We start from the raw sequence: 20,049 nt of genomic DNA, 5'->3' as shown, positions 1-20,049 counted from the left end.
CTTTCTCTGTCTAGGTACTTTGATATTGTTTCTGTTATTATCTATCTATAGTCTGCATTGTACCTAGAATTACTTACACTCGCTCTTCTCTCATACTCACCCCCATTTCTCTCTTTCTCTCTATTTCCATCCATGCTTATCCCAGTCTTTCATAATATCCTTGTCCACCCTTGTGATGTTCTTTCCCTGCTTCCTTTTTTTTTTAAGCATTCATACAATATCCTACATTCCTCTCTTTCTTTCAACCTTTCATCATTTTTTACAACTCTTTTCCCAGTGTATACTCTTAATTTCTCTCTTTTACATTCTTCTCTTACTATATAGCCTGGCGTCTCTTTCCGTAGCTCTAACATTCACCTCAAATATTTTTCTTGTACTGCTTCAATCTCTGCATATTCCTTCCATCCCCATATCTCCACTTCATACATTAATACACTCCTAACTAATCTATCAAACATTTTCATCCTTCTTCTTACGTCATGTCCAAATATTCTCTTACCTATACTCCACACCATTCCCATTATCTGCATTGCTTTGACCCTTCATTCTCTTATGTGTGCTTTTACCGTGTTAGTTGTTGTAAACTTAAATCCTAAATATTTAAACTCCTTTACTGTGTCTATGATTCGATCTTCCCAACGCCACACTTTTTCCTCCCCTTTTCTTCCTTTTTTTCTAAACACCAACATTTTTGTTTTTTCTACATTTACCTCCAGTTTCTTTCTTTTAAAGTATCTTTGCAGTTTTTTTTTTCATCTCATTCATTCCACATTCATCCTTCGCCAATATTACCAAATCATCTGCAAGTGCCAAACACCATACTTTTTCTCTCCCCACCACAATTCCTCCCGGTTGTACTCCTCTAAACATTTCCTCGATATCGTTTATGTAACAAGAAAACAGACTGGGACTTAATGGGCATCCCTGTCTCAATCCTTTCGTCGTCCAAAATATTTCACTTTCTATTCCTTCCACTCTCACACTAGTCACTGTCTCTCTATAAATCTCTCTTGCTGCTACAATTAACTTTTCACTCAGTCCTCTTCTTTCCATGCATTCCCACAAACACTCTCTGTCCACCGTATCAAACGCGGCTTTTAGGTCTACAATCAGTGCATATACCCGACCTCCTTCCTTTAGCAACTCTTTTTCTATTAGATGATGCAGGATATATACATTGTCCATAGCCCCTCTACCTCTTCTAAATCCCGCTTGACTTTCCGGTAATATACTCTTTTCGTTCATCTCTGTCACCAACCTTTCATTTAACACCATTGCGTTCAGTTTATATGCCGTATTTAGGAGAGTTATTCCCCGATAATTCTCTACTTTTTCTTTACTACCCTTTTTATGAATTGGGCATATTTGGCCTACTCTCCATTCCCTGGGAAAACCTTTACCCGTCCACACATCATTCATTAACTCGCTCAATCTTTCAATCATCCCATCCGTCCCAAATATCCACACTTCGTTTACCAACCTGTCCCTCCCCGGTGCTTTTCCTCTTTTCAGTCTTCCTACTTCCTCTACTCGAATCTCAGCCTCCCTTTCTCTACCACCAATCCCGGTTTTACTATCTTGCACTACAATTCTCTCTTCCTTTCCATTCAACAGTTTCATAAAATGCTTCTTCCACTGTATTATAGGTATGTCTTCACTAATCGTTATTTTGTTCTTCCGTTCTTTATTTATATACTGCCATACCTCTTGCTCAGTTCTTATGGCTTTAATTTTTTCTTCTTCTTCTTGCTGTATCTCTTCTTTCTTTTGATCTGTTTCTATAATTATTTTTTGCTTGCCAGTACTCTTCTTTTATACCTTTCCCCTTTTTCCACCTTCGTAAACATCTGTTTCTCTTTTCTGAATTTTGTCGTTACAATTTCTTTTCTTATGGCTGCTTTTTCAATTTCTCTTTTTAATTCTTCCATGTTCTTTTTAGTTCCTCTTTCTTTAAATTCCACTTCCAACATTTTTTTTTTATAATGCTCAATTCCTTTTCCATTCCATACCCATACCTTCTTCTCTTTTCCTACTTTATTCCTTAAGCATCCGCTCCCTCTACTTATGCCCCTCGCTTTTACTTCTAGTGGCATGTGATCGGAGTCCACTCTTTCTCCTATCTTGAATGTTTCTACCTCTTCTTCTGTTAATCCGTTTACTATTACGTAGTCTATTACCGATTCCCCTCTTTTACCTATCCAGGTAAATTCTCCCTCCTCGTCTCCTTCCTTCACCCCATTCAAGACTTCCTAACCTCTTTCTTCAATTAATTTCCATAGCAATTTTCCGTCTTTATTTTCTACTTTATCTTTCGATTTTCGTGTGTTTTCCCCGTCTTTTTCCCTGCTTTTGTTCCCTATTCTGGCATTAAAGTCCCTACCTAACAATAGAAATTCTTCTTCGGACTCTTCGATTTTTTCTTGTATTTCTTGTGTCGTGTTTCTCATTCCTCTACTATATATTGTGCAGATTCTCCATCTTTTTTTATTTACAATCCGTTTTCTTTCAACTAAGCCTTCCATTTCTATTGCCCCCTCTCCTATTTCTTTTATATCTTTCTTCACTCCTATTATGATTCCACCTTTTGCTCTACCATTGTGTTTTTCTTTTTTTACCCCTTGCAATTTCCACTGAAATTCCCTTGGCAACACGTCTTTCAGTTTGTTCCAGTCTCTCTCTAGTATCCATGTTTCTGTTAGTCCCACAAAATCAAAATTTTTCACGTAGTTCCAAAATAAGTTATCTTTCTTTTTCAAACCCGCAATATTCCAAAAGAGTAATTTTAAACCACTTTTATTTTCCCCGTTCTTCTTTCCCATTCCCCTGTTATGTACAAAATCTACATTCTTAAACCTAAAGTCTTTATTTGTCCCATCATTACTACCCCTCCCCTTTGTGTTTCTTTCTTCGGTTAGTGCTGACTTGATTTGAGAAATTTTTCTTCCAATTTTCCTTTATTTTCATTCCATATATACATTTTGTCCCCTACTTCCAGCTTCTTATATCCCACCTTTGTTGTGTATCCTTTTTTTCTTTCCTCTTTAGCTATCTCCCTAATTCCTTTTTGAATTTTTTGCTCTTGTACTGTCCAATCATTATCAATATATATTCTCTTTCCTCTCAGTTTATTTTTATTCTTCATCACCTCTTGTTTTTCCTCCCAAAGCGTCTTAACCAGTATTTTCTTGCTTTCCTCTTTCCCTATAATTATTGTTTCCAACACTTTTACTTCTACCTCAATTTCTTTTTTCAAAAATTCCTCTTCTTCTTTTGCATCTGTTCTTTCCTTTATTTCCATACCCGTAATTATGAAATTGTTTCTTCTTTCTTACCTCTCTTTTTTTCCACATTCTTCTCTAAATTATTGATTCTTTCTTCGAAGCTTCTCTCCATTTGTTTCCATTCTTCTCTTTCTCTTTCCAGTATTCCGCTTCCCTCACTATCAGCTCTTTCTCGCCAGGCCGCAAAAACGTCACCAATCTGACCACTCTCAATCCTTTCCTGATTCGACATAACCTTGTTGTTTTTCTTGTCTTTCTCTGTTTCTTTCATCTGTTAAATCTTCTTGCTTCTCCATGCCCACTCTTCCTTCTCCTTTCTTACTTTTTCCCAAACACCACAATTTTTGTTTTTTCAACATTTACTTCCAATTCCTTTTTTTTACAAACTTCTCGAAACTTTTAATCATTGTTTTCATTTCTTCCCTTTTCTTTGCCACAATCACCAAATCATCTACGTACGCCAACGACTACACTTACTTTTTGCCCACTACCACCCCTCCTGTCTGTGCTTTTCTGAACATTTAATCTATATCTCCTAGGTATTCTTCTTTCCTTCCCTTGTTATTCTTCCATTTTCTTAATTTTTTCCTTACTTTTCTCTTCAACTCACTACATTCTCCGTTACATCCATTATTCATCAATTGCCATATGTACATATAACTTCCTTTTTTCCGTAGCTTCTACAATTAAGTTGGTCAGTTGTGCTATCATAGCTTCTATATCTTCGTTTACTTTAAATTTCTTTTTTTTTCTAGTCCACTTCTGTATCTTTGTCTTTTTTCTATTTCTTTTCTTTCGTTTCTTCTCTCTTGTTTTTCGTACTCTTGCTCTTTTCCTTTGATTTTTATTTCTAGTGGCATGTGGTGTGATTCTACCCTTTCCCCCACTTTGAAACTCTCTATTTCTTCCCACGCCTCTTCATTGACAATCCCATAGTCTATAATTGATTCTCTCCTAGCCCCTACGTAACTTCTGTTATCTTATCTTATCTTCCACAATATTTTCCCTTCTTTGTTATTTGCTTTGTCTTTTGATCCTCTTTTCTCCCACTTTTCTTTATCCATTATTCTTGTCCCCTTATCGCCCAGTCTTGCGTTAAAATCCCCTCCTATAGGTATTTTTTAATCTCCTTTTTCTTTTATTTCCTTTTCTATGTTTATCTTGGTTTCCTCCATTTTCTTGCTATAAACGATTATTATTTCCCATCGATTGTTATCCAGCTGTATTATTTTCCTTTTCCAATTCTTGCATTCCTTTTCGAATTCCCATTACTATTCCCCCGCTTGCTCTCCCCTTTTTCTTTTCCTTTGTCGCCTCTTGACACTCCCACGCATATTCTTGTGGTAGTGTCTTTTCCAATTTCTCCTAGTTTTCTCTTTGTACCCATGTCTCTACCAGCCCCACCATATCAAATTTTTCCACGTAGTCCCGGAACTCCTTTTCCTTTTTTTGCAACCCTTGGACATTCCAAAACAGTACCTTCATCACTTTTTTCTCCTAATTTTATACCAGTTTACCTTTTTCCAATTTCCCTATTCCTTTTCGTTATCCTTTGCCTTGTTTCCTTCCATTTTTCCTCCTTTTCTTCCTTTTCTTTTGGCTCTTTACTAAAAATTTTCTACCTTTTTGAATCTGCTCTCTTCTTCATTCCATTCAAAATTTCTCCCGTCTACAGATAACTTTTTATATCCCATTCTAACCATTCTTCCTTTATCGAACGTTGTTTCGACAGAACTTCCTTCTCACCAAAAGCATATATAATGAAACTTATTCAGCATCTTCGAGTTGAGTCTTTTCTTCACACAATTTTGTGATGACCTAACGATCAACACGTATACCACCTTGGATTGGTGCAGTGTAATACTAAAAATAACTGTATTGTATTCCCAAAATTATCTGCGAAAATCGAGTGAGCCGTTCCATCAATTTTTTGGGGGGAATAAATAAATATTCTTAACAATTTACCATGCTTACAATAACTTTAAGACGTCTGCAAGATCTCAAAGTATTCATTTCTGTAACTCTTGAGTTATTCACTAAAATAAATTGACTGATCCATACATTTTTTCGAGTCACTGTAAAAGCAGATCCAAAAAATATGAATGCAGTGATAAATTACGAAAATATACTGATGATATTTTGCACATTTTAGATAGAATTTATACGTCATCAAGTTTTTGGGCTTGGAAAACAGATATATTTTGATTAAAAACGTACCATCTCAAACAGTAACTTCAAAACGTCTGCAATATTTCAAAATTCAGTTTTGCAATTCTTGATTCAACCAATAAAATAAATTGACTCAGTGATTAATTGTTTTGAGACACCCCCTATAAGCAAAACTAAAAAATATGAATGGAAGGATAGCGACAAGCTTTAACTTCAAGTGTTTGTTTATACATCGGAAAAATGTCACGCAGAAGCGATATTATGACATCTAACTTATTTATTTTTTGTATTTAAATTTTTTTTTTAATTTTAGAAAATTGAAAAAAAAATACTTTATTAGCTTTAGTATATAATATTAGTCGAGTATTGCAATTTTTATTTAAAAAATTAATAAATTTCTGACTAATATTGTCATTTGTTCACTGGTATAACTTTCGGTAAAATTAAGTAAAGTGTCGGATTTAATAATGATAATAAATGATAATTTATTTGTTCACAAAACTAATCAAACAATTTCCGTTGGTACCTACGCTTTTACACCCAATGAATCTAGTCCAAAACGTTTCGAAAACATTTTTTCACCTCTCGACCATCATCTCAGAATACGTCTGATAATTTTTTGAATCGTATTTCCCATCAATTCATGTAATACAACTATAATTACCCTCATCAGCTATTCTTTGAAAATTACCAAGATTATTAATCGATACGTCTACCCTGACCGTAACCCAAGCATAATACTGCCTAGTCTCCAAAAGCCACGTTAACTGAAAAGAAATGAATTTTAGATATCAAAATGAACTGAAAGGTAAAACTAACTGCAATTAATTAAATTTACTAATTTTTCTAAAATATTTTTAGATGATCCTCTAAAACTTGTATATGTTGCAGGATATAAGATTTTTCAGAACAAATTCGTTCAATACATATTAAAAATTTTAATCTTCATCATTCCTCTAATTTTATTCACCCAGATAGGCTTTTGCGTCTCGTCACCAATTTCTCTTAAACTAATTCAATATGGACTAATCTTCACGCAAATGTCTTATGTAACAATATTCAGGTAGAGCTTTCAGAGTGGTACACGTTTTTTCTAGGCCGTCTTTGCTTCGTTCATTCATATATACAAAATTAACGGAATTGAAGACGCCATGAGTAACTTTCCACTTTGGGACATCGACACAGCTGGCGAAAAAATCAAAAACAAAATCAAAAACGAAACGAAAATGATCAAAACTTTTGTAATCGTGGTGCTGTTAACGGGTTTGCTATGGGGCAATCTAGTTATATATTCTTCGTTCGGCGTTGTTCTGTCCAGAAATTTTCTTCTACATACATGTGACTACATTTTCTCCGTTTTAAGACTAACATCTCACGTGACTTTTTTGACTATGATGGCGCACCCATTTCAAATCCTTTATGTAAGTCAACATTTGAAATTTCAGATGTATTTGTTCAACAAGTACATCGAGGACGTTTGTTTTATGGATGGAAAAGAAAACGAAGAAGATTTAGTGGATGATCAAGAATACCAAGAAGAAATTAAACTTAGACTACGGCTAGTGGTCAGAAGACACTGTGAATTTAAAAGGTAAGTGGAAATTTTTATTTGAAGTACAGAAATTTCACAAAATATGTAAAAATGTCCTGTCCTTATTTCCAGATTACGAATTCAGTGTCTCCAAACTATGGGCAACCTTATAATACCGTTTAGTGTGGGGGTTGCTGTTCTTTTATTTATGAGCATGTATACTTTTTTAGTACGTATTGTGTTTGATACTTCTTATATGTATATATATTTTTTCCCTCTAGCGCTTAGAAGGGTCAGAGACCATCGTTATATGCAACAACGCAATCTTTACTTTTATGACTGTCATTGGGTTCGTTATTATAATCACAGCAGGCGAAACTTTACAAGACGAAGTAAATTTATAACTGCTTGTATTTGTTCTGACTGTCTTTTTTCAGTCTGAGAACACATTCACAACTCTCGTGATGACAAAATGGTATGATTTTAACAACGAAAATCGAAAAACGTTTCTGTTGCTGTTGTGTAACAATATCAAACCCATAAGCATTGACTTCACGGGAGAAATTACTGTAAATTATCGTCTAGGAATGGCTGTAAGTATACTTTCGATGTTGGAATTCTCAAATACGCTTTTTATTTATAGATTGGCAAAGCGGTATACACAGCAGTTTCAATTTTTTTTTAAGTTCGTGTAACAATGAACAACATATAAGTAGAGATTTTATGGTTGCATTGTTATTATTATGTCGATGATAAGTCTTTTACTTATTAACTTGTCGAACAAAATAATGGAATAAAAGTGGTGAAAATGATTGAAGATTTTTAGTATTCCTGTCTCCAAAAATATCACAAATTGAGTGAGAAATGACATCAAATAGTTTTCCCTACGTTCACCAGGGTTAAGATGGGTCTAGACCAATACATTTATAATTTGGTTTATCACAATGGCATTGGTATTTGGCACAAGGGATGAGATAAAAAATTCAATTTTTTGTTTTCGTATCACCGTATCTAAGCTTGTCATAAACAGTGATTCCTGATTTACTGACAACAATCAGTTGCACCTTTTGAACATAATATGGATAAAATAGTTGTTCTTCTAAGATTTTCTTGGACTCTTTCAGTCATCTATGCAGTCGCTCAAAAGTTTTCGGTCAGGTATTCTGCGTTTTGGAAATTGTTGAGCATAAAGACGACCCGCTTGATGAGAGAGTAGGTGAGATGCACATAACTACTATCATCTGCTTTAATAATTACGTTTTCGTTTAATTGACATAATTATTATTGTCTCGTAGTCAATAATTAACACAATAATGAGTTCCTCCTAGATTACGAAAATTGTTAATCAATACTGACTCGTCGTTAACTACGTTCAATTACTTCTCAAAGACCACGTTAGTTGAAGCGGAATGAATTTCCAACATCAAAAAGAAATGAAAGGTAAAATTAAATATATTCAAGAAGCCTTAATAACTTGTGTAATTATGAATATTTTTAGACGATCCGTTAAAACTTGTGTACGTACTAGGATATAAGATGTTTCAGAACGAACGCGTTAAGTTAATTTTAAAATTTTTACTGTGCATGATTTCTCTGATTTTAAGCGTCCAGACTTGTTTCTTCGTGTCGTCACCAGATGTTTTAAAATTAATTAAATATGGCCTTAGCTTTTGCCAAATGGCTTATGTAATATAATTCAAGCGCAGTTTTTAGAATCCTACACGTATTCTTTTAGGCAGCCTTTGTAATATTCTTACATTTATACAAAAACAAGTGGATTGACGACATCATGAATTATTTTCCACTTTGGGACATCGACACAGCTGGCGATACAATCACAAACAAAATTAAAAAGGAATCGAAATTTATTAAATATTACGTAATTTCGAACACTATATCGTGTCAATTTTGGGTCAGTCTAATGATGTACTCCCAGTTGACTAACCTTCCACACAGAAGTGATGGTCGAAATCCATGCTACTATATGTTATCATTAATAGTTTACGTGATAAACTTTGCTATGTTAGGTCATACATATCAATTTCTGTATGTAACCCAACAAGTGAAATTTCAAATGTATTTATTCAACAAGTACGTCGAGGAAGTTTGTCGTATGGATGAAGAAGAAACAGAGGAAGAAAGATTAGTGGATGATCAAAGATACCAAGAGGAAGTCAGACTCAGACTTACTCTACTCGTTAGAAGACATTGCGAATTTAAGAGGTACGAGTAAAGTTTTATCTCCAATAGAGAAATTTGAAGAAAATTTTTCATGTTGTTCCCAGATGGAGAACCATGTGTCTGGATGTAATACGCAACTTTATAATACCATTTAGTGTAGGGGCTGGCGTTCTTTTATTTATGGACCTGTATTCTTTTTTGGTATGATATTTCGGTGTTTTTACGTTTAAAATACATTTTTCTGCTGTTAGACTAGCGATCAGTCATCGGTCATGGATTTATGGTGCAACGCTCTTTTTACCCTCCAAGCGACATCCGCGTTTATATCCACAATAACTGCAGCCGAAACTTTACAAGACGAAGTAAATTTATATCTGTTTGTATTTTTTCTGATTGTTATTTTTCCAGTCTGATAATACGTTCACCACACTTATGCTAACAAAATGGTACAATTTTAATTGCGAAAATAGAAAATATTTTCTAATCATGTTGGGCAACAGTTTGAAACCTATAAACCTTAGCTTTTCAGCTGAGATTGCTATAGACTACCGCCTAGGAATGGCTGTGAGTGTATTTTCAGAAAATGTCGAATCGCTGATGTACCTACTACATATTTCTTGTTTGTAGATTGGCAAACTGGTATACTCGGGAGTTTCAGTTTTCTTTTAAGAATAATCGTGACAGCTCGTTTTTGTCATTTATGTTCTCACGATATTATTTAAATTCACCACGGACCCGGTTATTTCATTCAAGCAAGACTTCTATCACCTAAGACCAAGTGAATGCAAATATTCCGACTACGCCACTTTCACGACCCAGATGCTCGTTATGAATTAAAATAAACATTTTATTACAGACGACTGTTTCTGCTCGTCGACGAGTCTTTCAAGACCGCCGAAGGAAGAAAATGTTGATTTGTAGAGATAGTGTTACAGTATAATTACAACTCAGTATGTATAATTTTCGAGCAAAGTAGAATTATTCTCAAAATTGGAGTTTTTTTCGTGAACCTGCCCTTTAAAAAAACAAAAAAATTTCAGTATTGAAAAGGTAAATCTAGAAGGACTAGTTCTTCGAAAAATTTATTAAGACATTATTGTAATCGAGTCCGTCGGCCGACTCTCTACTTTTACATTTTCTCGACTTTTCATGACCCCTAGAGTACCAATAAATAGGTCTGCCGTCCCAATTTTTTTTTTGTATGTTTTTGCAGAGTGATTTTTCTGCAAGTACTCGTATTCTCTAGTTGTGCGAGTGAGTTGTCGTTGTGCCACATAAATTTAGCAATCGGTTCTGTAATTTCGGAACTTATCTCCACTTTTTGAACATAATATGGAAAAAGTCAATCATCATTTTTAATAATTTACTGAAATACTTTTATTTTCAGCGAGACCGACACTCGAAAATGATTAAAAATATTATTATTATTGTGTCGTGGATATGGATTTTAAAATCATCAACTGACGTTCAGTTAACGTTCGTTTTGACATAATTTTCTTCGCGATGCGTAACATTGGTTGCGAGCCACTGGTCTGCCGCGGTCCATACGCAGCGCATAAATTTCAACCGCCTAGCCCTATTTTTTTTGTATTATACTACATCTATCCAAATTGATATACGTGTCCTTGCAAAAATGTTGATGACGTCATCGCAATTTTTTTTAAAATGCTCCGCTACAAAAATGTAATGAGAAAAAAACGAATAGGCATGCCATCGTCACGTTTCCGACAGCGAGGGCCTAAAGAGTCTCAGGAATTCTCAACGTTTTATTTCTAAAGCGATTTATAGAATCTCAGGGGCTCTCGACGTTTTATCATCTTTAATGAACAAATTAAAGAATCTCAGGGGCTCCCGACGTCCTATTTTCAAAAGAGTTTAAAGAAACTCAGGGCCTCCAACGTTCTGTTTTTCAAAATATTTAAAGAATCTCAGGGGCTCTAATGTTTAATTTCTAAAATGGTAAAGAATATCAGGGGCTCGACGTTTTATTTATCACAAGAGTTTAAAGCATGTGAGTGGCCTCCAACGCTAAATTTTTAAAGCCTTTAAGGGCTTAAAGAATCTCAAGGGCTCTCACCGTTTTATTTCTAAAAGGATTTACTGAATCTCAGGGGCTCCCGATGTTTCATCTTTAAAAGACAATTTAAAGAATCTCAGACCACCAGCGTTATATTTTTGAAAACGTTTAAAGAATTTCAGGGCTCTAAAACGTTCTACTTTTGAAGCGGTTTAAAGAACCTCAGGGGCTCCCGACGTTTCATCTTTAAAGGACAGTTTAAAGATTCTCAAGGCCCTCAACGTTATATTTTTGAAAAGGTTTAAAGAATCTCAGGGCTCTCCAACGTTCTAATTTTGAAGCGGTTTAAAGAATCTCAGGGACTCCCGACGTTTCATCTTTAAAGGACAATTTAAAGAATCTGAGGGCCTCAACGTTATATTTTTGAAAAGGTTTAAAGAATCTCAGGGCTCTCCAACGTTCTAATTTTGAAGCGGTTTAAAGAATCCCAGGGACTCCCGACGTTTCATCTTTAAAGGACAATTTAAAGAATCTGAGGGCCTCAACGTTATATTTTTGATAAGGTTTAAAGAATCTCAGGGACTCCTGACGTTTCATATTTAAAGGACAATTTAAAGAATCTCAGGCCCCCAACGTTATATTTTTGATAAGGTTTAAAGAATCTCAGGGATTTCCAACGTTGCTATTTTGAAGCGGTTCAAGGAATCTCAAGGGCTCCCGACGTTTCATCTTTAAAGGACAGTTTAAAGAATCTCAGAGCCCTCAACGTTATATTTTTTAATAGGTTTAAAGAATCTCAGGGCTCTAAAACGTTGTTCTAATTATGAAGCGGTTTAAAGAATCTCAGGGACTCCCGACGTTTCATCTTTAAAGGACAATTTAAAGAATCTGAGGGCCTCAACGTTATATTTTTGAAAAGGCTTAAAGAATCTCAGGGCTCTAAAACGTTGTTATAATTTTGAAGCGGTTTAAAGAATCTCAGGGACTCCCGACGTTTCATCTTTAAACGACAATTTAAAGAATCTCAGGCCCCCAACGTTATATTTTTGAAAAGGTTTAAAGAATCTCAGGGACTCCCGACGATTCATCTTTAAAGGACAATTTAAAGAATCTCGGGGCCCTCAACGTTATATTTTTGAAAAGGTTTAAAGAATCTCAGGGCTCTAAAACGTTGTTCTAATTTTGAAGCGGTTTAAAGAATCTCAGGGACTCCCGACGTTTCATCTTCAAAGGACAGTTTAAAGAATATGAGGGCCCTCAACGTTATATTTTTGAAAAGGTTTAAAGAATCTCAGGGCTCTCCAACGTTCTAATTTTGAAGCGGTTTAAAGAATCCCAGGGACTCCCAACGTTTCATCTTTAAAGGGCAATTTAAAGAATCTGAGGGCCCCAACGTTATATTTTTGATAAGGTTTAAAGAATCTCAGGGACTCCTGACGTTTCATCTTTAAAGGACAATTTAAAGAATCTCAGGCCCCCAACGTTATATTTTTGATAAGGTTTAAAGAATCTCAGGGGTTTCCAACGTTGTTATTTTGAAGCGGTTCAAGGAATCTCAAGGGCTCCCGACATTTCATCTTTAAAGGACAGTTTAAAGAATCTCAGAGCCCTCAACGTTATATTTTTGAAAAGGTTTAAAGAATCTCAGGGCTCCAAAACGTTGTTCTAATTATGAAGCGGTTTAAAGAATCTCAGGGACTCCCGACGTTTCAACTTTAAAGGACAATTTAAAGAATCTGAGGGCCTCAACGTTATATTTTTGATAAGGTTTAAAGAATCTCAGGCTCTCCAACGTTCTAATTTTGAAGCGGTTTAAAGAATCCCAGGGACTCCCGACGTTTCATCTTTAAAGGACAATTTAAAGAATCTGAGGGCCCCAACGTTATATTTTTGATAAGGTTTAAAGAATCTCAGGGACTCCTGACGTTTCATATTTAAAGGACAATTTAAAGAATCTCAGGCCCCCAACGTTATATTTTTGATAAGGTTTAAAGAATCTCAGGGATTTCCAACGTTGCTATTTTGAAGCGGTTCAAGGAATCTCAAGGGCTCCCGACGTTTCATCTTTAAAGGACAGTTTAAAGAATCTCAGAGCCCTCAACGTTATATTTTCGAAAAGGTTTAAAGAATCTCAGGGCTCCAAAACGTTGTTCTAATTATGAAGCGGTTTAAAGAATCTCAGGGACTCCCGACGTTTCATCTTTAAAGGACAGTTTAAAGAATCTCAGAGCCCTCAACGTTATATTTTTAATAGGTTTAAAGAATCTCAGGGCTCTAAAACGTTGTTCTAATTATGAAGCGGTTTAAAGAATCTCAGGGACTCCCGACGTTTCATCTTTAAAGGACAATTTAAAGAATCTGAGGGCCTCAACGTTATATTTTTGAAAAGGTTTAAAGAATCTCAGGGACTCCCGACGATTCATCTTTAAAGGACAATTTAAAGAATCTCGGGGCCCTCAACGTTATATTTTTGAAAAGGTTTAAAGAATCTCAGGGCTCTAAAACGTTGTTCTAATTTTGAAGCGGTTTAAAGAATCTCAGGGACTCCCGACGTTTCATCTTCAAAGGACAGTTTAAAGAATATGAGGGCCCTCAACGTTATATTTTTGAAAAGGTTTAAAGAATCTCAGGGCTCTCCAACGTTCTAATTTTGAAGCGGTTTAAAGAATCCCAGGGACTCCCAACGTTTCATCTTTAAAGGGCAATTTAAAGAATCTGAGGGCCCCAACGTTATATTTTTGATAAGGTTTAAAGAATCTCAGGGACTCCTGACGTTTCATCTTTAAAGGACAATTTAAAGAATCTCAGGCCCCCAACGTTATATTTTTGATAAGGTTTAAAGAATCTCAGGGGTTTCCAACGTTGTTATTTTGAAGCGGTTCAAGGAATCTCAAGGGCTCCCGACATTTCATCTTTAAAGGACAGTTTAAAGAATCTCAGAGCCCTCAACGTTATATTTTTGAAAAGGTTTAAAGAATCTCAGGGCTCCAAAACGTTGTTCTAATTATGAAGCGGTTTAAAGAATCTCAGGGACTCGCGACGTTTCATGTTTTAATGATAGTTTAAAGAATCTCAGGGCCTCTCCACGTTATATTTTTGAAAAGGTTTAAAGAATCTCAGGGCTCTAAAACTTTGTTCTAATTTTGAAGCGGTTTAAAGAATCCCAGGGACTCCCGACGTTTCATCTTTAAAGGACAATTTAAAGAAACTGAGGGCCTCAACGTTATATTTTTGAAAAGATTTAAAGAATCTCAGGGCTCTAAATCGTTGTTCTAATTTTGAAGCGGTTTAAAGAATCTCAAGGGCTCCCGACGTTTCATCTTTAAAGGACAGTTTAAAGAATCTAAGGGCCCTCAACGTTATATTTTTGAAGAGGTTTAAAGAATCTCAGGGCTCTCCAACGTTCTAATTTTGAAGCGGTTTAAAGAATCCCAGGGACTCCCGACGTTTCATCTTTAAAGGGCAATTTAAAGAATCTGAGGGCCTCAACGTTATATTTTTGATAAGGTTTAAAGAATCTCAGGGACTCCTGACGTTTCATCTTTAAAGGACAATTTAAAGAATCTCAGGCCCCCAACGTTATATTTTTGATAAGGTTTAAAGAATCTCAGGGGTTTCCAACGTTGTTATTTTGAAGCGGTTCAAGGAATCTCACGGGCTCCCGACATTTCATCTTTAAAGGACAGTTTAAAGAATCTCAGAGCCCTCAACGTTATATTTTTGAAAAGGTTTAAAGAATCTCAGGCTCTCCAACGTTCTAATTTTGAAGCGGTTTAAAGAATCGCAGGGACTCCCAACGTTTCATCTTTAAAGGACAATTTAAAGAATCTGAGTGCCTCAACGTTATATTTTTGAAAAGGTTTAAAGAATCTCAGGGACTCCCGATGTTTCATCTTTAAAGGACAATTTAAAGAATCTCAGGCCCCCAACCTTATATTTTTGAAAAGGTTTAAAGAATCTCAGGGGTCTCCAACGTTCTAATTTTGAAGCGGTTTAAAGGATCTCTGTCTAAACTGTTTAGACCAATTTTTTAAACTAGATTTACCTTTTCAATACTAAATTTTTTTGTTCTTCTAAATGACAGTTAAAGGAAAAAAAGAAGCTATAGTTTTCAGAATAAATGTACTATATTCGAAAATTCTACATACTAAGGTCTAACACTATCTTTGCAAATCAATATTCTCTTCTATCGGTTTCCACGATGAGATGAAACCGTTGTCTGAAGTAAAAATTGGGGAATTTGATTCAAACAAAGTGCGACGCTTTTCGTTGTCCAAATCCTGCTGGAACAGGTGAAAAAGCTTATTTTTGGGTCTGCTTCGTGGTAGTTGAACCTCTTTGCTTATCTTTATCAAAGGATGTCAAGGTGATGAACGAGCCGAAGATTGGATCCAATCACTCATCATCATTCAACATTTAACGTTTTTATGTTGCATTCGATCTTAGAATAGTTTCTTCAGATATCTTAGTGTTTTGTAATCATCGCAATTAATAAAATAGAATATACATTGTTTATTTTTATTCATAACGAGCATCTGGGTCGTGAAAGTGGCGCAGTCGGTAACACTTAAACGGTAAATTTTACAAATTCGAATTTGAACAAGAAACGAACTTATTCGATGTATTTCATTAATAAATCTAAATGTACGGTAATTCCACTGTTAATGACTTACAGTTTGAAAAATTGAATTATGTCCTAGGAGATTAAGAAAAAATTCAAACTTTTCAATAATTGTATAACCAAGAAAAGTGACGCTTGTCTTTAATGGAAAACTGAAACTGCCGAGTATACTGCTTTACAAATCTACAAACATAAACAATTGTCGGAGATTTCAAACATCTTCTACATATATACTTACAGCCAATCCTAGTGTAGACTTGTTTTCACAACATGAAACTTAAAACATGTTTACAATGGAAAATTTGTAATAGGAAATATCAATTTTGAAATTACACTCCGGCCCATAAATTGCAAAATTGATGTGAAAAGATGGCCATGTATATCAAATTTCCATGTGAACTATGTATGTTCTTAAGTAATCATGTTATACAAAGAAAACTGACGACATCTATACAATGTAAAATTTAATTTTTCAGTAGTTTCGGAGATTATTTGTTTAATAAAAATCCGGACAGACGGTAGACAGCAGACAGACAGACGGAAACGAGCGACCTGAAAGTAAAAACAATATGTTATTTAATATTTACATGTATCGTTTTTAGAATCTACGAAACGTGTCTGCTTGTTAATCAGGATGATATGAGCTATCAGCCGAAATAGCTCAGTTGGGAGAGCGTTAGACTGAAGATCTAAAGGTCCCCGGTTCAATCCCGGGTTTCGGCAAACTTTTTTTTACAAATAATTTTACCTTATACAGATAAAACTGTTACCATTTTTTTATGACGCAATATAGTTTACTTGTAGCTAAAATAACGAAACAAAAAAGCAATATTTGAAAATTCTACAATAAAAAAAAATTATACCGAAACCCGGGATTGAACCTTTAGATCTTCAGTCTAACGCTCTCCCAGCTGAGCTATTTCGGCTCATGATTAAATAGAAAAGGGCAAACAAGTTTTTCCTCTCTCACAAAAATTACACCTCAATTCAATAAAACAAGATAAAATCGGTATTAAAAATATATTACTGTATTACACATATAAAATACAATCGGTCCGGTAGTTTTGGGGATTATCTGCCTAGTAAAAATCTGAACAGACGGACACAGACTGAGCCACGAGACCTAATTTTTCATACTCTATGGGTCATGAAATATCGAGAAAACATAAAAGTAGCCAGTAGCCCCCCGAGAGACTCGATTACAATACTTTTTTCGCTTACGCTTATGCGAATATCTTGCACTTCATAGAACGTGTATTTCCACAACACCGAGCTAAACGATGTATTTGTTCGACTGTATTTCAAGGGCGAGGGAAGTTGTGTATAAAGTAACCCCAAAGTTCGACCTCCGTATCCTGGTGGAAGCGCGAAACTCATGAAAAATGGTCATGAGTGCAAAAAATATATTTCCAGCACATTATCAACGAGAACAGAGCGTAGTATTAAAAATATTAATGTTCATACATCGAAAGAATGTCACGTAGATATTTGTTAGATTTGAATGAGTTTATCGCCTCAAAACAGATGAAAAGAAAAACTTCTTTCTACATCGACAGATGTATTTAGTGTGTGCTTTAACACACAGTGTTCGGACCTAATTGTACATTAATTTCTGGGGATTTACCACTTAAAATTAAACTGATGTTTTCTACCGTTTTTCGTTGACTCTTACTACTTTAATTCAACTTTTGCGTTCGACCATTCGTAATCTTCGAAACTAATATATTACCATAATTAACACAATAATAAATAATTTCATTCGAAGTTACGAAAATTGTAAATCAATACTGATAACCCTTCCTTAACTAATAAATATATAGGTAAAGGTTTTTTTCTCCGAACGCCACGCCAGTCGACGAGAAATGTATTTCCAACACCAAAATGAAATGAAAGGTAAAATTAAACATATACAATAACAATAATAAATTTATTTCTGATTGTTTATTATTTTTAGATGATGCCCTGAAACTAGTATATGTAGTAGGATATAAACTGTTCCAGAACAAACTCGTTTAATTATTACTAAAATTTTTACTTTGCATCATTCTCCTGATTTTACTCATCCAGATCTGCTTTTTCTTGTCGTCACCATATCTTAGTAAATTAACAAATTATGGGCTAATCTTTTCGCAAATGGCTTATGTAACATAATTTGTGTCCACCTTTTACAAATCTACACGTTTTTTCTAGGCCGCGTTTGCCATCTTTGTGCATTTATACACAAGTAACTGGGTTGACGACATCATGAGTTGTTTTCGATTTTGGGACATCGACACAGCTGGCGAAAAAATTAAAATCAAAATTAAGAAGGAAATGCAGATACTTACAACTTTTGTAATCTCTAATACGACGGTAGCCTTATTATGGATAAGTCTAGTTACATTCGTTTATTCTTCGTTCGCTATTCTTCCACCTAGAAATTTTCTTCTATGTGCATGTGACTGCTTGTTCTTAATTATAAAATTAACATCTCACGTGATCGTTTTGGCCATGATAGCTCACCCATTTCAAATACTTTATATAACTCAACACGCAAAGTTCCAAATGTATTTGTTCAACAAGTATGTTGAGGAAGTTTGTTGTGTGCGCGAAGAAGAAAATATAGAAGAAAGTTTAGTGGACGATGAAATATACCAACAAGAAGTTAGACTTAGACTGAAGTTTCTAGTAAGAAGACACTGCGATTTCAAGAGGCACGAGTAAATTTCAGAAATTTCACAAAATATCTTTTGTCTTATTTCCAGATGGAGAATTCGCACTCTAGAAATTGTTCACAGCCTCATAATACCATTCAGTGTGGCCGTTGGTTTTATTTTATTTATGGCCATGTTTTCTTTCTTGGTATATCGTGCCTTCTCTGTCTTTATCTATTTATCTATATTTCTTTGTAGACTACGACAGAGTCGACGACAATTAATACATGCTGCAACGCACTTTTTGGTTTCCTCGCTGGGTCCGGTTTTGTTACTATGATTATTTGCGGCGAAACTTTACAAGACGAAGTAAATTTACAACTGCTTGTATATTTTCTAACTGTTTTTTTTTTCAGTCTGATAACACATTCACAACACTCGTGATGACAAAATGGTATAATTTCAACTGCGCAAATCGAAAAACCTTTCTCTTGATGTTGTGCAACAGTATGGAGCCCATAAATCTCAACTTTTCAAAAGAAATAGCCATAAACTATGGTCTAGGAGTGACTGTAAGGAATTTTCAGAAAATGTTCGAAACTCAGATTTACTGCTTTTTGGTTGTAGATTTTCAAAGCGGTATACTCGACCATCTCAGTTTTCTATTAACAAACAAAACAAAATAAAAGAGACGAAGAAACTATTAACAAAGTTTTCTTTTCATTAACCTTAAATATACCTGTGGTGAATGGACAATCTACCCAAATCAATACATGTGTCTCAAAAATTGAACAGCAAGGTGGCTTGAGGAGACAAAATCAATCAAATTTAATTTTCTCTTAACCGCTAATACTTGTAATCTGAACGTCCTAATGGCCAAATTCTTTTGGTTTTCACTTTATAGAGGTTATAAATTTTTAAAGAAGCGGAATTTGTCGGACTATACGTCAAAGTCGAGCGAACTTCTGTCCAAATAACCGTCGAGCAATTTTTATGACTTGTAATCGTGGAAAATACATACCTCCAAAAACTTCCCGTTTCTTCCAAAATTATCGTCCTCAAAATTACCAACATTATTAACCAATATTTCTAACTCGTATATAATCACGTACTTATGTGATATGCGTACTTTTCAAAAGTCACGTCAGTCGAGGCGAAATGAATTTCCGTCGTCAAAAGAAAATGAAAAGTGAAACTAATTGTTGTAACCACCGCTTTAATAATTTGTTAAATTTTAATATTTTCAGATGATCCTCTAAAACTGGTATACATTATAGGATATAAGATCTTTCAGAACAAATTCCTCAAATTCGCATTAAAATTTTCGCTTTTCACCATCCCTCCGATTTTACTGATTCAAATCTGCGTTTTCGTTTGGTCATCGAGTGTTTTTAAACTAAGTAAACATGGACCAAGCTTTGCACAAATGTCTTATGTAACGATGTTCATGTCGAGTTTTCTGAGTAGTACACGTCTTTTCTGGACCAATGGACGAACGAAACAAATACTGTTTCGTTCGTCCATTTATACAAAAATAAGTTGATTGACGACGTCATGTGTATTTTGCCACTTTGGGAAATCGACACAGCTGGTGAGAAAATCAAAAACAGAATCCA

General features: G+C 34.9%; 3 protein-coding genes and 1 non-coding gene across 4 annotated transcripts; all 4 read left to right on the top strand.

Annotated features, from left to right (window-relative positions):
- Positions 1 to 5,876: 5,876 nt before the first annotated feature.
- Positions 5,877 to 7,780, top strand: LOC135131088 (uncharacterized). The gene is made up of 5 exons (XM_064058619.1): positions 5,877 to 7,041; positions 7,114 to 7,210; positions 7,263 to 7,373; positions 7,419 to 7,574; positions 7,625 to 7,780. The coding sequence occupies exons 1-5, from the start codon at positions 6,602 to 6,604 to the stop codon at positions 7,664 to 7,666; spliced, it is 846 nt and encodes a 281-aa protein (XP_063914689.1). The 5' UTR covers positions 5,877 to 6,601; the 3' UTR covers positions 7,667 to 7,780.
- Positions 7,781 to 8,372: 592 nt separating this feature from the next.
- Positions 8,373 to 10,222, top strand: LOC135131087 (uncharacterized). Its single transcript, XM_064058618.1, has 7 exons — positions 8,373 to 8,421; positions 8,480 to 8,667; positions 8,717 to 9,204; positions 9,267 to 9,363; positions 9,414 to 9,524; positions 9,571 to 9,726; positions 9,790 to 10,222. The coding sequence occupies exons 1-7, from the start codon at positions 8,391 to 8,393 to the stop codon at positions 9,829 to 9,831; spliced, it is 1,113 nt and encodes a 370-aa protein (XP_063914688.1). The 5' UTR covers positions 8,373 to 8,390; the 3' UTR covers positions 9,832 to 10,222.
- A 6,228-nt stretch (positions 10,223 to 16,450) lies between these two features.
- Positions 16,451 to 16,523, top strand: Trnaf-gaa (transfer RNA phenylalanine (anticodon GAA)). The gene has a single exon. It is a non-coding gene; the product is annotated as a tRNA-Phe (tRNA).
- Positions 16,524 to 17,968: 1,445 nt separating this feature from the next.
- On the top strand, positions 17,969 to 19,202 carry LOC135131113 (uncharacterized). Its single transcript, XM_064058663.1, has 4 exons — positions 17,969 to 18,641; positions 18,692 to 18,802; positions 18,850 to 19,005; positions 19,061 to 19,202. Exons 1-4 carry the CDS (start codon positions 18,621 to 18,623, stop codon positions 19,100 to 19,102), a joined length of 330 nt encoding a protein of 109 aa, XP_063914733.1. The 5' UTR covers positions 17,969 to 18,620; the 3' UTR covers positions 19,103 to 19,202.
- The last annotated feature ends 847 nt before the right edge of the window (positions 19,203 to 20,049 follow it).

This window comes from Zophobas morio, unplaced genomic scaffold, assembly GCF_036711695.1.
Source record: "Zophobas morio isolate AGI-343-1 ecotype UQ-CSIRO unplaced genomic scaffold, CSIRO_AGI_Zmor_V1 ptg000018l, whole genome shotgun sequence".
Lineage (NCBI taxonomy): Eukaryota > Metazoa > Arthropoda > Insecta > Coleoptera > Tenebrionidae > Zophobas > Zophobas morio.
The sequence above is the reverse complement of the archived record's forward strand: the minus strand, read 5'-3'. Positions and strand labels throughout refer to the sequence as shown.

Excerpts from the sequence above, each read along its gene's own strand:
- LOC135131088 (XM_064058619.1), top strand. The coding sequence starts at position 6,602 with ATGAGTAACTTTCCACTTTGGGACATCGACACAGCTGGCGAAAAAATC. Across the intron at positions 7,042-7,113 it reads AGACACTGTGAATTTAAAAG|ATTACGAATTCAGTGTCTCC; the intron begins GTAAGTGGAAAT and ends CCTTATTTCCAG. Across the intron at positions 7,211-7,262 it reads TGAGCATGTATACTTTTTTA|CGCTTAGAAGGGTCAGAGAC; the intron begins GTACGTATTGTG and ends TTTTCCCTCTAG.
- LOC135131087 (XM_064058618.1), top strand. The coding sequence starts at position 8,391 with ATGAATTTCCAACATCAAAAAGAAATGAAAG. Across the intron at positions 9,205-9,266 it reads AGACATTGCGAATTTAAGAG|ATGGAGAACCATGTGTCTGG; the intron begins GTACGAGTAAAG and ends TGTTGTTCCCAG. Across the intron at positions 9,525-9,570 it reads CCGAAACTTTACAAGACGAA|TCTGATAATACGTTCACCAC; the intron begins GTAAATTTATAT and ends TTATTTTTCCAG.
- LOC135131113 (XM_064058663.1), top strand. The coding sequence starts at position 18,621 with ATGGCCATGTTTTCTTTCTTG. Across the intron at positions 18,803-18,849 it reads GCGAAACTTTACAAGACGAA|TCTGATAACACATTCACAAC; the intron begins GTAAATTTACAA and ends TTTTTTTTTCAG. Across the intron at positions 19,006-19,060 it reads ACTATGGTCTAGGAGTGACT|ATTTTCAAAGCGGTATACTC; the intron begins GTAAGGAATTTT and ends TTTTGGTTGTAG.